A 14,156-nucleotide genomic window follows, 5' to 3' on the forward strand; every position below is an offset into this window, starting at 1 on the left:
TCATGTGACAACAGCATAGTATCCTACATTTAATGGCTGCATACAGTCCTGTATACAATTATAAAAACGGCGTGCAGTATACAGCAAATACTGTAGAAGTGGACGATATGCACTATGATGGCATATTATTTCAGTGATATATCTTTTGGCACATGGCAAACCATTTAACCGTTGACAGACAAGCAATCTGATGGTCTGTTAATGTCATCTCACAGAAAAATGGCAGCGATAAATGGCATGTTAACAGAAGCGTGAGTGAAATGGAGCGAAGAGAGAGGAGACTGCGAGACGGTCTGAATGCATCAAGTATGAATGTGACTGATGTAAAGCATTTGAAAACCTGCGCGGTGCTCCTGTAAAAGAAGCATAGAGCTGGTGAAGTAAACCCATGGGAATCACACTGTTCCGCTAGAGAGGATGTGTTTACTTAGGGTCTGTGGAGAGACATCACTCAACTCTACATCGCTGCTGTAACAATCCTGTGTTTAAAACACTCGTAATAGCAATCAACCCACACACTGAAATAAATGGCAATCGCTCTAATGACACTTTGTGAGCCGCATGTGCGACCAATCAAAAGAGAAAAACACAAAGTGGTCCAGGTTTCATTTGCACACATTTGACACTGAGAATTTGATTTGCATGATGGAAGCATGTTGCAGAGAAAAAGCAATGAATAATACTGTGAAATGACAGATATGTGTAAATAATGTAACAAATATATGTATAACATCAGTTAATTATTTATGAACTAACATGAACTAATGAACAACAGTATACTTATAAAATAATTGACCAAAATTAATAAAGCTATTAAAAATGACTGTTCATTCTAAGTTCATGATACCTAATGCATTAACTAGTGTTGACATATACAACCTTATTATAAAGTGTTGCAAACACTCTCACTTTCAAAAAAGACTATGCACATGTAAGCTTTCAAAAAAAAAAAAAAAAAACTTAAAAAGCTGTATATCTGCGAGGAGTCTTATTCTTGAGATGAGGATGGTGCAGAGGCTGTGTATATGTTGTACTGTGTGTGTGATTGTTGACAGACGTGGGAGAGTCTCTGTACAGCACTGTGACAAGCCTGAGCGCTGGAGAGAGTTACCTGGGCAACAGCGGCTTTGTGTTTCTTCATGAGTTCGTTCATGTCCTCCTGGTCCTCCTCCATACGAGACTGCAGGTCATTCTTTTCCCTTTGCAAACGACTCAGCTGCTCCTCAAGCTGCATGAGAGAACCAAACAACAGCATTAAAACACATGAACACGCATATTGAAATAAAGTCTTTAATGGAAATATGTGTTCAGTCAACATGATTTTGCAACATATTTTACAGCCTTAATCGGATTTATTTGAATGAAACAAGATAATTAACAACATAAAATCTTGCCGGAACTTGATTTTTTTTTCGTGGCCATTTTTAAAAGCGGCCGTTACATCGCAACCTTACATAAAAAGAGTCAAGATTACAAAGACAAACATTATTTTATTATTTAATACCAATTAATAGGAACATGGAAATGATTATTAAAACAGCAAATGATTAAATAATGATTTACTGGAAGTATGTTTATATTTCATGTTCAATTAGAATTCATTCATGTTTTTTGAGGGCTTTTTGCCTTTGTTATTGATACAGACAGCAGAATGTTACAGGATATGTTTTTTTCTTTTTTCTTTTTTTGTGGGGGGGGGGGGGGGGGGGGACTTAAACCTGCACCTCTCATATTAGCACCTCTCTTTAATATGTTTGAACCATGTGCAGCTAACCGCTTGGCCAGTGCTCTGAATTCAGCTTTCATTTTTAGTTTCAAACAAACCCCAACCCCTTTTATTCCTAAGAGAGATAATTTTCTTGTCACCTTCTTACTAAACAGTGGCTGCTCAATTGTATAAATCCATCAGAACACAAAATACAGCGCAGTTCCTCACAATTAAAGCTCTCCCAATTAGAAACTAACACTTCACTGCCTGCTCTGTCACACAGTATCAGAGGTCTAATTCCATTCAATAATAATTACCTCAACAATTCACTTCGCTAAACTCTGAGGAGTAACTTTGAAATGTAGTAGTAAAAGCAATAAATGTAGACATCAAATGTTACTAATTAGTTTGTAAGCATAAAAGCAGGAAATGAAATACATTTTGAACAAATATGATCAATTTGGTTTTTCCCATGTGGAAAACAGGCACACTTGATGGTACACACCCATTCATTTTCAGTCAAGAGAGACGCTTTAATTGCTGCAAATTGGCATTTCACAATGATCTTTTTATTGATTCTTTCTTAGACTGAGTGTGTTTTACCGTCTGCTGTTCTAGCAGCTCAAATCCCCATGTGTAAAAAATGAGTCACAAACAGAAACAAGATTGTCAAAGACTGACAAAAAAAAAATCTTTAAAATACAATTACCACAGCCAGACACTCCAGCCTAAGAAAAGAAAGTGTACAATTTAAAGTCTTCCCTTCTGAACTTTCAATCCATCGTCTCTGAGCAATGAAGCAAGACCACATTGTCTTAAAATGCTGACAACAAAACAACATCTTTTACACTCTTGTTCACAAATCAGTATGCAGTAATATCAAAGGGGATGTTTTCAACTTTTTTGTATCATTTTATTTTTTCCCTTCAAATTTTTTTAGTTTAGTTTTACATGACCATTTTCCATTCTCTCTCTGAAACTTACAATTAAAATGGCTGTTATTGCTACAGTAATTTTATGACTTTTTAATTAAAATTCCTCTGATATGATTGACTAACATCCACATACTGGTCATTTATCAGAGAGGGCAAAGTTGTTGAAAACCCAACTGGCATTAATATGTAAACATAGGCATTCATGTTATGTGCTCATGTGACTTTATAATGAATTAACCATTCTGCAGCTTAGTTTTCATAATGTATGCCATTACAAAAATGTACCATGGTAATCATTTTGACAAAATTCCCAATTTTTGTCACCGTTCTGGTTACTACTGAAAAACAGTAGCTTTTACCTTTTATAATTGTAAATTTAAATGTTTCTCCTTAAAACAGTGTAAGGGGAGGTTCAGACACAATGCGTCCTTGGGTTCTAAAAGCTAGATGCAGTGCCACAAATAAGGCAGAACGCTGGTGTCTTTAGACGCTTTTTTAACAGTTGAACTTCTTTTTAACTTTACGTGGCATCTAAAAACTGCGACGCTCCTGCATGAGGCGTTGTAGTATGCCAAGACGTCTGTATAGCACGTTTACTTAAGAAAACTTTTGAAAAACAGCGCAGACAGACGCAAAAACACGTTTTCTAAAGAAGATAACAAAATTATTGAATTTACACACAGTGGTGATTAAATTTCTGCAAGGTTGGGTGGATTGGGGAGAAAGGTTTGCATTGCAGGTGTTAAGAGTATATCTATATAGTACAAGTTTATATTTCAAAAGAGTAAATAAAATGTAAACTTGAAAAAAAAAAAAATTCCACTGATATAGATCTGTAAAGTCCTGCACCTTTAACACTCTCTGACAGGTCACTGTATCAAACCTGTGTCACCTTCTAATCCTCTAGTGGAAATCCATGATCACTCAGGGAGGATGAGAGACAGACCCTTTAGTTAATCAGAGGAGATAATGACCAGACCATTTATCATGGTCCAGCTAATCAATATGACAATATTCAGAAAAGATTAGGATTAGCTATACCCAAAACAAACGTGACAAAGAATACTTCACTTCACCAGAACAATGCATCAGCATGGCTGTAGCTTTCAAGAAAATTAAAACATTCACTGCAACCTTCTGTCAGTGTCTCCTGCTCCAGAGAGCTGAGCAAATATAACATGCAACAACAACAATATGGAGGCAGAGTCAGGGAAACAGCATCTGCAAAATTTGGCTGCTTCCATCTCTCCTGATATTTCTTCATAACATGCTACAGGGAGGACTTAATTACACAATTGTCCCCACAATTAAATAATAATGAACCAATGACAGAATAATTAAAGTGTAATGTATTTCACAGTGATGCATCCTGTTCAAATTAGATCCCAGATCGGAAACGTGCCATTATGGACGGAAATCATTTCCCTGTGGTAAATAATTGAAATGACATCCTGGCTGCCACTGAAGGTGGATGAAGACAGGTGGTGTGGTGTATGTTTGTGAGATGATCTTGCTCTGAATCTTAAGTAAAAGCAGCAAAAAAGACAGCCTCTGATCCTCTTTCAAAGACAGATAGGGTAATATGCATTATAAAAAGTCTTTCGAATGCAACTTGTAAATATATATTGTATGTAAAAAAATAAATAAAAATGGGTTTGTCTTAAATGCTGTGGCAAAAATCACACATTCATATGACTAAATTTGGTCAGTCCAATTGACTTCTGAAGATCACCTTTTACAAATAATTTGCTTTAAACTGAACATTCTGTCATCCCATCCTCATGATGCTCAAAACTTGGAAAGAGTTAAAGCTGCTCTTTTTCAAAACATTCCATGAAAACGCATGGTGATTTTGCTTGGTTTATTAAGAAATTCTCACCCTTGCAGGCAAAACAAATACAGTACCACTAGACTAACACGTCCTTGTTAAAAAAAAACTTTGAAAAAATTAGTTAAAACTGACAAAAAAATCAAAACACAAAACAAAAAACAAATAAATATGCATGAGACCCCTGGCCAGGGTTTACACTTACCGCCTGCTTGGATTTGGAGATGTCATCCATTTGGACATGGAGGTCTTCAATCTCCACTTCCATAGACTTTCTGGCTTTGACTGCAGCTGCACATGTGAACTCAGACTCCTCAAGCTGTGAAGCACACACATACAGTAAATGAAGCGTTTTTACAAAGGTGAGGTTTACTTTTTAGTATTGGACATCACGTATGATGCTTTTAACAGCAGACCTCAGGGAAGCTGTGGAACAGAAATCAGACCTGGTTTTTGAGCTGCGTGATCTCTCTCTTGCTTGGAGCATTGTTCTTCAGGTGATCCAACATGATCTGAGCGTCAGCCAGCAAGGCCTTTGTGCGCTTCAGGTCTTTCCTCAAACGCTTCTCTGTCTCCACATCTCTGTGGCTCACCTGAAAAACACCAAACAGTGATGCTTTGTGTACTTTTTAAAATACCCTACACATTCAAAACCTTAACTGGAGACACTACAGGCATAAATGATGAATTCGGTTGAATTTAATATTTGTGACTTTCAAAAAAGATCCCAGCTCCACTATCCAAAAAAATGTTTAGGATTATATCTAACGTTCGGCAGGTAAATTAGCAGACAGCATTTCGCCATACCCATTTTCTAAGTGAAATTTTGCTCATATAGGAAATGTAAAAAAAAAAAAATAAAGATTAATTAAGGTAAAGACCCCATTTTTTTTTATTTGCTTCTTAAATGATATTGCTGCAAATTATGTTTTTTTTATTATTATTATTATTGTTTCACTTTAGCACTTTATAAAGCAATTGTGAACAGTATGCAAAATCACAATATTTGTTATATGTGTTTTCATATAGAAGTTCCTTTTTGCTAAAAGGAAAAATTGTAGCCTATTAGTAGTTGTAACTTTCCTTAAGAATAAGCAAATATAGCTGCACAGGATTATTCTTGGCCTACAGTATGAGAGATAAGGCTCAGCATGTGAGTGTGGGGTTGAGTGCTGTACCTGCTCCTGAGCACTCATCAGCTTAGCTTCCAGATCTCTCCTCTCCCGCAAGACCTTCTGCTTGTCTTCATACTCCTCCTCCAGCTGCACCTCCATTTGCTTGAGCTACACACACATACACACAGGCACGCACACACAACCATCATAAAAAAACATCATGGAGGTCTCTGAGAAGTGGGTCTGCTCAGAAGAGTCAATCCAATTATATACCATAATTTCATACAAATAAACACATTCCCTAAGCATCTTCAAGTGTCAATCTAGAGAGTTGGTCATGTGAAGGAGGGTAATTATGGGATGCACTGTACTGGCACTTGATTGGTTAAGTGGAAAGGAGGGAAAGGTGAACCGTACGTGATGAAAATAAAATAGCAACCCCATGAATTATACATCAAAACAAAACTCAATGAGTTCAGCTTATCTGCACCTCCACGGCAAAGACACTCCACAAATGCCCAGCTGCCTTCTCCAACAAGAGCTGTGCTTAATGAGATTTTTTTTTTTCAACACATGGCCGAATATGTCTTGTTTATTTATGTTGTATGATAGTTAAAATGAGCTCTGCATAAAAACCCAACATCAGCAATTAAAATATTTTCAACGGAACATTTGCACTTCTAAAACTGAAGTACATTCTGTGGATGCTTAATCGTGTTTAGGAGTGTTAGCAGGTGATCTACAACAATAAAAGAAAAGGTCTTACGTTCACTTTGCACGTGTGACACATAGAACATAAAGTAATGAATCATACATGAATACCCAGAAACTCTAACATGCCCCAAGGTTTTAAAAAGAACAACAAAAACAAACCAAGCCAAACCAAACCAAACAAAAAAACAAAACAAAAAAACAAACAAAAATCGGGTAATATTTATTTGACAGTTTGCTTTTTACACTACTGTATATTACATAAATCTAATTAATGACCAGTAAAATCAATCATGTACTACAGAAATTCAATGTATGTGTATTTATAAGCAGCTTGTACACAGTGGCAGCTGGTCAGAGCTAAAAAAATTATAATAAAATAACGTAACAACAAAAGTGATAAAAAATGTTTTAATAAATTTACCTAATAATATACATAACTCAGATGCCTTTAATTTTTGAGTTTAAATTATTGTATGAATCGGTATGAATGCCAGAAGTGGCTGACAGCATAAAGCCTCCTGCCATTAGTAAACTGACCAATCAAAATGGATATTCAAATTAAGCAACTTCATCTGGTTCTGTTCAAACAGCATCCAAAAAAGACCAAATGAAGACAAAATGGAATTTGCCTCATCCTGTGTTCATAATCATTCATTATCAGAAGTAACCATTCAAGCCAATCAGCTTTCAGTATCATGTTTACACTTCATCAAGCCTGCTTATTGTTGACGCGACAGGTGAAGAGAAACTTTCAAAATATGCCAAAGATGGAATAAAATGCATTGGAAGATCTAAAAGCATGTGAAAAACTCAATGAACTAATGGAGGATGGAATTCATCTGCACATACTGTGTGAGGTGATTAGATGTTACTGTACATGGAATGGGGCCCTCCATTCATTTATAAATGTTTGCAGTGATTGAAGTCTTTAACTGGCGCTGCGTTATTTGTTCTGTTAGTTTGTTGTACTGACAAGTGTTGAGTTGGTGATTGGAAAGATTATAACACAACAGTAGTTATCAAGACTATATTAAGATATCAGGGAGAGATCATCTGTGTACAAGAGCATAATTACCAGCGATAAACATATAATAAAACATGATATTTAGACCCACAGCAATATTTTATTGGTTTGATCTTTCAATCCTGATTTATATATTTGCCTCCCCGGAAAATTCTGTCATGGATCGCCTCTGCTCGTACACACACACACACAATGCAGAGCTAACATAACAAAGGTTGTAAGTTAAGCTCAGTTAAAGGTGTCATACCTTCTTACTGCAGGACTGTCTGATCTCCTCCACCTCGTCATCTTTACTCTCGATTTCTTTCGAATGTGTCTGTCTCAGTCTCTCCATCTCCATCTCCAGACGAAGCTTGGCCTGCAGGTCACAACATCAGCACCTTAGTGCATGCAAATACACACCTTCTGCACATATCAATGCAATGACATATAGTGAAATACACATTATGTGCATTCAAATGCATGTGCAAAATAGCCCTGTGTCACAGACCAATAAAATGCTTCATAATAATTATTAATGTATGCAGACTGCGAATACTGAGTTTCTTCATACTGACACATAAGCCGAATCTACATGCATTAGCATATTATACATGACAGGTGAAAATTGTATGCATGGACAATGGGCATTATTTCAAGAAATAATACATTAAACATCAACCATATGAATACAATGTATGCCTAACAAAGTAACCATTTATTTCTTTACATTTCTCATAAGTGTACAGCTGGTCGGAATGTGCCGTGTATCTGTGGGTTTACTAAGCTGTACTTTGGAACAATATTTTCCCAAAAAATTAGCTCAATCTAAAGAAGACTTCCTTTGGGGATGTCCAGGGATGTAGTTAATTGGAAAAATTCTTCATATATAAAATATATACTATTTTCTTGTTCTGAACCAGTGGCGTAAATTAGAACCTAGAATATTACAGATTATTCTTTGACTTCAAATATATATTTATAAAATAGTTTAAAATATTCATAAATTCAGATTTCTGAAAGTGTGAAAGAACTGTTTGAATGCGCCGCCTTTCTGTTGTTAAGGAAAATATGTTTAAAAAAAATTTGGCCCATCCATTTTTATGGAGGTCCACCCAAAAGTAATTTCCTGGCTACACCCTTGTTCTGAACTTACTGTATCTCATTGAGACAGTTTGGGTAGGGATTGTATAAAAACAGTAGAAATCAATAGAAAGTTCTCACCATGATAGGAATACAAACGTGTGTGTGTGTGTGTGTGTGTGTGTGTGTGTGTGTGTGTGTGTGTGTGTGTGTGTGTGTGTTTGATCACCTGCTCCAACATCTGAATGGTGCCCGCCTGCTCATCAAGCTCTTCCTCCTGATCTTTGACCTTTGCCTCAAGGTCTCGAAGCTGCTTTTTAACCTTGGCCAGTGAGGCCTCGTCCTTTGACTCCTGCGAGTTCAGATCCTGAAGCTCCGCCTCCATCTGCTCCAGCTTTAGACTGACAGCACATATTTCCAGATCCTTATCCTGAGAGAGCAGAGGAAAACTTGTTTAGAACACATGTACGTCAGAGCTGGGAAAAGCCTGTGAGCGAGAGATATCAAAGCGAAGGATAATATAAGAGAGGTGGTTGACCTCCAATTGTTGTCGAAGGCTGAACACTTCCCCGGTCAGCATGTCTTTCTCTCTGCTCAGTTTTTCCCGTTGACTCCTCTCTCTCTGCACCTCCTCCTGAGCCTGGGTCTGCTCAGAGTCAAACCTGCACACATTAAACACCCAGTCAACAACCTCATTTTCAGGAGAGAAGAAACTCTGATCTGTTCAGCGTGTAAAACTGCAATGTTTCACTGTTATCAGATGGTCAATACACAGAGCACTATGTACCGCAGTGTGAAACGTACTGAATCTAACCTTTCACCAAAAGATGATCTCTAATCTCTAACCCTATAAAGGTTTTTGTATCCTGGTGGATTCAAACATTTAAGAGGCTAGAGAGAGGAGCAATGAGTGAGTCAGTCAAATGTTTGTGAATAATATTGAAAAGGGTCCCTGCAAATACTAAGGACATGAGACTTTGTATATAAAGTCTGGCATCAACTCAGTCTTTATCTAAAAGTAAAACGGCAGCATTTTTTTATTTATTTATTTTTTTTTTTTTTGAGAAGGCAGGCAAGCTCCTATCTTTCAATGTTATTTTCATGATTTCTACAAGCTATAACATTTAAAAATAAAGTGTTATTTTAGAAAAGAAATTGTAATTTATTATGTGGGCCCTAATGTGTTGGAAAACAGCAATGAATTAATTTTCAGAGGTACCTTTATATGCTTGCTCTTTTTAGGATGATGATCAAGAGATGCAAAGATGCAAATAATCCTTAAATATCTGTTCACTTTTGCATTTTTTAATGGTTAGTTTTCGTACCAACTGCGAACCGAACATGAACCGTACCCCAGATCACCTGTTCATTAGATTCGCCGGTGGACATCCGGGTTTGGAAAATCGCTTACACACCAACCAAACAAACTGAACTCTGACATTAAATGGACTCGGCTCTGAACCAAAAGCTCTAGTGTGAAAGCATCCCAAGATGAAAATGCAGTGGACTATAGCCATTTGCAACAAACTCCTTAAATTAAGAACAACTTAAACTAAAGGTTTAATTACTTTAAAGGGTGTAGTAAAACAGTATTAAACACCATACCAAACCATTAAAATATGACCTACCTGCTTTTTCTAAAATAGCCAAGCATAGTAGAGCTCTGGGAAATGGTAAAACCCATCTAAGCCTTACAGTATTGTATGTGACGTGCTTGTCAGGAGGGGCATTAGTTGAAAGAGTTCTGATTGGGTTAACATGTAAGTGGGCGACAATGTGCGGGGAGGGTGAGCTATGATGCTTAGACGCAAATCAGTTATTTTCCTTTATTTCCTAATTCTCTTTCTCCCCCCCCCCCCATCTCTCTCTTTCAATTTCAATTTAAAGTTCTTTATTAGCATGATTGTGTTTACATACAATATCAAAACATTAATACACAAAACAGATAATGACAAGACAAAAAATAATAATAAAACAGTAACAAATAACAATAAAATAGAATTAAAATAAGGTGCCAGGTAATGAATAAAATAAAATAAAAACTATAATAACAATATACACTATACATTGTAAAATAAAATAAGCATTTAACAAGACATTATGAACATAAAAAAAATACTATGAACGAAGTACATTAAGGCAGTAATTGGTTTCTGAGGGTGTGCACTTCAAAAATGTATTTTGTTGCAACTGATGCATGATTGTCCTCCCCCAGTAACACCTGCATTTGATCTGTTTCTGCTGAACTGGGAAACTGTGGCATGAGGTTTGAGAGTTTGTCAAAGTACCTCTCTCTCACTTCTGTAAATTTCTCACAATGAAGGAGAAAGTTTATCTCTGTCTCGACCTCACCAGTGTCACAGTGAGCACAGACTCATTCTTCCTTTGGAAGCCATGTTTGTCTGTGTCTCCCAATTTCTATGGCCAGACTGTGATCACTAAGCCTCTATTTGGTGAGGATCCGTCTGGTGAGGACCCCAAACCTCACATATGTACAGAGCAATAGACATAATAATACTATCAAAGATTTTACACCAAATTGTTACAGGAATGTCTATTTGGGTAAATTTGCCCTTAATAGCATAGAATGCTCTTCGAGCTTTCTCTTTTAGTGCATTCACTGCCAGACCAAAACCCCCTGAAGCACTGATTTTAAGACCGAGGTAGTCATAGTGTAGGGTGTGTTCTATTGTAGTGTTTCCCAGAGTGAATGTGTATCTGGTTTCCTGTAATCTGGCTTTTTCCTGGGAGATCATCATTTTAGTTTTTTTCAAATTGACTGTCAGGGCCCAGTTCTGACAGTAGTTCTCCAGCAGGTTCAGGTGCTGCTGTAGCCCTTGTGCAGTAGCTGACAGCAACACCAGATCATCTGCATAGAGAAGAAATTTAACTTCAGAATTATTTAGTGTAAAACCGATGTTGCAGATTGTTCCAGTAGCACTGATAACTCATTAATGTGAAAGTTGAGCAGAGCTGGACTCAAACTGCAGCCCTGTCTCACTCCACGCCCTTGAGTGAAGAATTCTGTTCCTTTATTACAAATTTTAACACTGCACCTGTTGTCCGAATACATAGATTTGATATAGTGTCGTACATTTTACCCCAATGCTGGATTGTAGAATTTTATAATATAGACCATCATGCCAAATGGAATCAAATGCTTTTTTTAAATCAATAAAACATGCATAAATTTTACCTTTGCTTTTTTGATGAACGTACTGGTTGACTATCGTGTGAATGTGGTCGGTGGTGCGGTGGTTTGGCAGGAATCCAATCTGACTCTTTCTCAAGACATAAGGGTAAGGTAGGCCTGTATCAGGGCATTCAGGATTCAACAGAAAGTCTTCCCCAGATTACTGTTCACACAAATACCTCGGTAGTTATTGGGGTCAAATTTGTCTCCACTCTTATATAATGGGTGTATGGAGCCCATACTCCAGGTATCATGAAAGTAGCCAGTTTGCAGAACCAGACTGAACAGTTTTAACAAGGCCTCCTGCATTACTGCAGGACTGTGCTTCAGCATTTCTGTTCTAATGTTGTCTAAACCACATGCCTTTCTGGGTTTTAGTTTCTTAAGTGCATCTGTCAATTCTTCTCTGCTAATCTGATAGTCTAAAGGGTTGTTTTTTATTTTTTTTATTGTAGATTCCAATTGACTTATTTTGCATGTTTTTCTGGTCAGGTGTGAGATTTTCTGGAGAAATTTCTCTGAATACGTTTTAAAATAGCTTTTCAATAATTCTCCGTTTTGTATGGCTGTGTCCTGGCTGTGTTGTTTATTTAGACTGTTCCATTTTCCCCAGAACTGATTATCATTCATTGACTCTTCAATTTCATTAAGAGTGTGGTTTAGATGTTGTTGCTTTTTGTGGCATATTATATTTTTATAATCCCTGAGTGCTTCACAATAATTTTGTCTGGTTTCAGCTTTGTGTGGCTGAATCTAAAACTGAATCTCTCTCTCTCTCTCTCTCTGAGGCCTTGTTATAATCCCGTAAATTAGTTTTATGCAACTCGGAGTGTTAATCCGAGCCCTACAGTGAGCCTCCCTTCACCCCTCCCCTTGGCTAAATCTGCCCTCTGCTGCATGAGCTGCTGGCCGATCATTTAGAGTGGACTTTCACACATTCCCAGCACTGTGACAGGCACAGCCTCCCGGTCTCCGCCTGTTTACTCAAGGGTCTAGAGAGGCTTAGCTGCTGCACCTTCATGCATTAACCACCACCAGTCCTTTGCTCACAGCCCGTCCCTCTGAGAAATGATAATCACAGTCACACAGATTCATTTTGAGCTATCTCTTCCCTGGCAGAGGAGAAGGTTGTTAGTTCTAGGATTTGTTGGTACTGGTTTAACTTTGAGATATTCCCATTGAAGTTGGCACAGTCAGGATACTGATTACTAAGGCACCCTAACAAGACGTGAACAACATTCCTCACTGAAAATGAAAACGCTGTGAAGAGTCAATATTACAGCCAATCAGAACATATATGAGCTTTAACGTACAGTTATGAAGTGCAGGATTTTGGACAAAGAAGATTTTAAATTGTGGGCGGGGCTTTCCAGTGTGGGGTAACAAAAGCAGAAGCCAAACAATTGAGAAAATGCTTAGTGAGAGTTGCAGCTGGTTAGTTGAAAAATAGTTTCGTGTCTCAAGAGCCCTGAGTTCTGTTCAATTCCTTTACCCTCCATCTAGCCATTTTTGAACATAACATGAGCTGTGTGAACGCCCCCTTACATGTGTGTCTGAAGCTTTTCATCTACAAATACTCACTGTTGTTTGCGTGCAAAATAAATATGTGTTTTGAATTTTACTCATTGAGACCTTACAAATGAGATATGACACATAACCAGTGTCAGAAATCAACTTTTGCATTACGGTGATAGTTCAACCAAAAATGAAAATTCTCTTTCTTTCATCTGCTGAACACAAATGAAGATTTTAGGAAGAATATTTCAGCTATAGGTCCATAAAACGATTCTCACCCAACCTATCATATCGCTTCAGAATACATGGACACTGTCATCTGGATTACTTTTAGAAGAAGAAGAAGAAAGCCTTTATTATTGTCACACATTATACATTTTTCATATATACAGTGAAATTTCTTTGTTTTCACATATCCCAGCTAAGCTGGGGTCAGAGTGCAGGGTCAGCCATGATACGGCGCCCCTGTAGCAGATAGGGTCAAGGGCCTTGCTCAAGGGCCCAACAGTGACATCTTGGCAGTGTTGGGGCTTGAACCCCCAACCATCTAGTCAGTAACCCAGAGCCTTAACCGCCAAGCCACCACTGCCCATTTTTATGCTGCTTTTATATGTTTTTTGGACCTTCAAAGATCTGGCCACCATTCACTTGCATTGAATGGTCCAACAGAGCTGAGATATTCTTCTAAAAATCTTTGTTTGTGTTCAGCAAAAGAAAGAAAGTCACACACACCTGGGATGGCATGAGGGTAAGTACTGTAAATGATGAGAGAAATGTTGGGTGAACTACCCCTTTAAGTGGCAATATTTTCCCTCTAAATTTTTAGGGGCATTTTTTACCTTTTATTCTAACCTTTTAAAACAAACTGTGTCTCATCCGTTTATGTCAAATACGTCAATTTAATTAATTAAAACAAATGTTCAAGATCGAGAGTAGAATTACATCAACATCAGCTCATATTTTGTGCTATAATATGTATAACTAGGACTATAGTAGAATATTAAGAAGAACAGATAAAAAAAAAAAATAATAATTTAAATTATTACGAGGAATAAAGAAATA

At 37.3% G+C, this 14,156-nt stretch overlaps 1 protein-coding gene across 5 annotated transcripts in view; it reads right to left on the minus strand.

Annotated features, from left to right (window-relative positions):
- LOC127429468 (unconventional myosin-XVIIIa-like) overlaps positions 1-14,156 on the minus strand; it is a 157,016-nt gene that overhangs the window by 33,779 nt on the left and 109,081 nt on the right. For all 5 annotated transcript variants that reach the window (XM_051678466.1, XM_051678470.1, XM_051678469.1 and 2 more), the window contains 7 exons: positions 8,925-9,048; positions 8,616-8,816; positions 7,572-7,682; positions 5,650-5,754; positions 4,918-5,064; positions 4,677-4,790; positions 1,112-1,228 (listed from right to left, as the gene is read on the minus strand). In XM_051678466.1, the coding sequence (XP_051534426.1) occupies positions 1,112-1,228; positions 4,677-4,790; positions 4,918-5,064; positions 5,650-5,754; positions 7,572-7,682; positions 8,616-8,816; positions 8,925-9,048 (919 nt within the window). The remainder of the gene's footprint in view (positions 1-1,111; positions 1,229-4,676; positions 4,791-4,917; positions 5,065-5,649; positions 5,755-7,571; positions 7,683-8,615; positions 8,817-8,924; positions 9,049-14,156) is intronic.

The sequence above is a fragment of the Myxocyprinus asiaticus genome, chromosome 39, assembly GCF_019703515.2.
Source record: "Myxocyprinus asiaticus isolate MX2 ecotype Aquarium Trade chromosome 39, UBuf_Myxa_2, whole genome shotgun sequence".
Taxonomy (NCBI): domain Eukaryota; kingdom Metazoa; phylum Chordata; class Actinopteri; order Cypriniformes; family Catostomidae; genus Myxocyprinus; species Myxocyprinus asiaticus.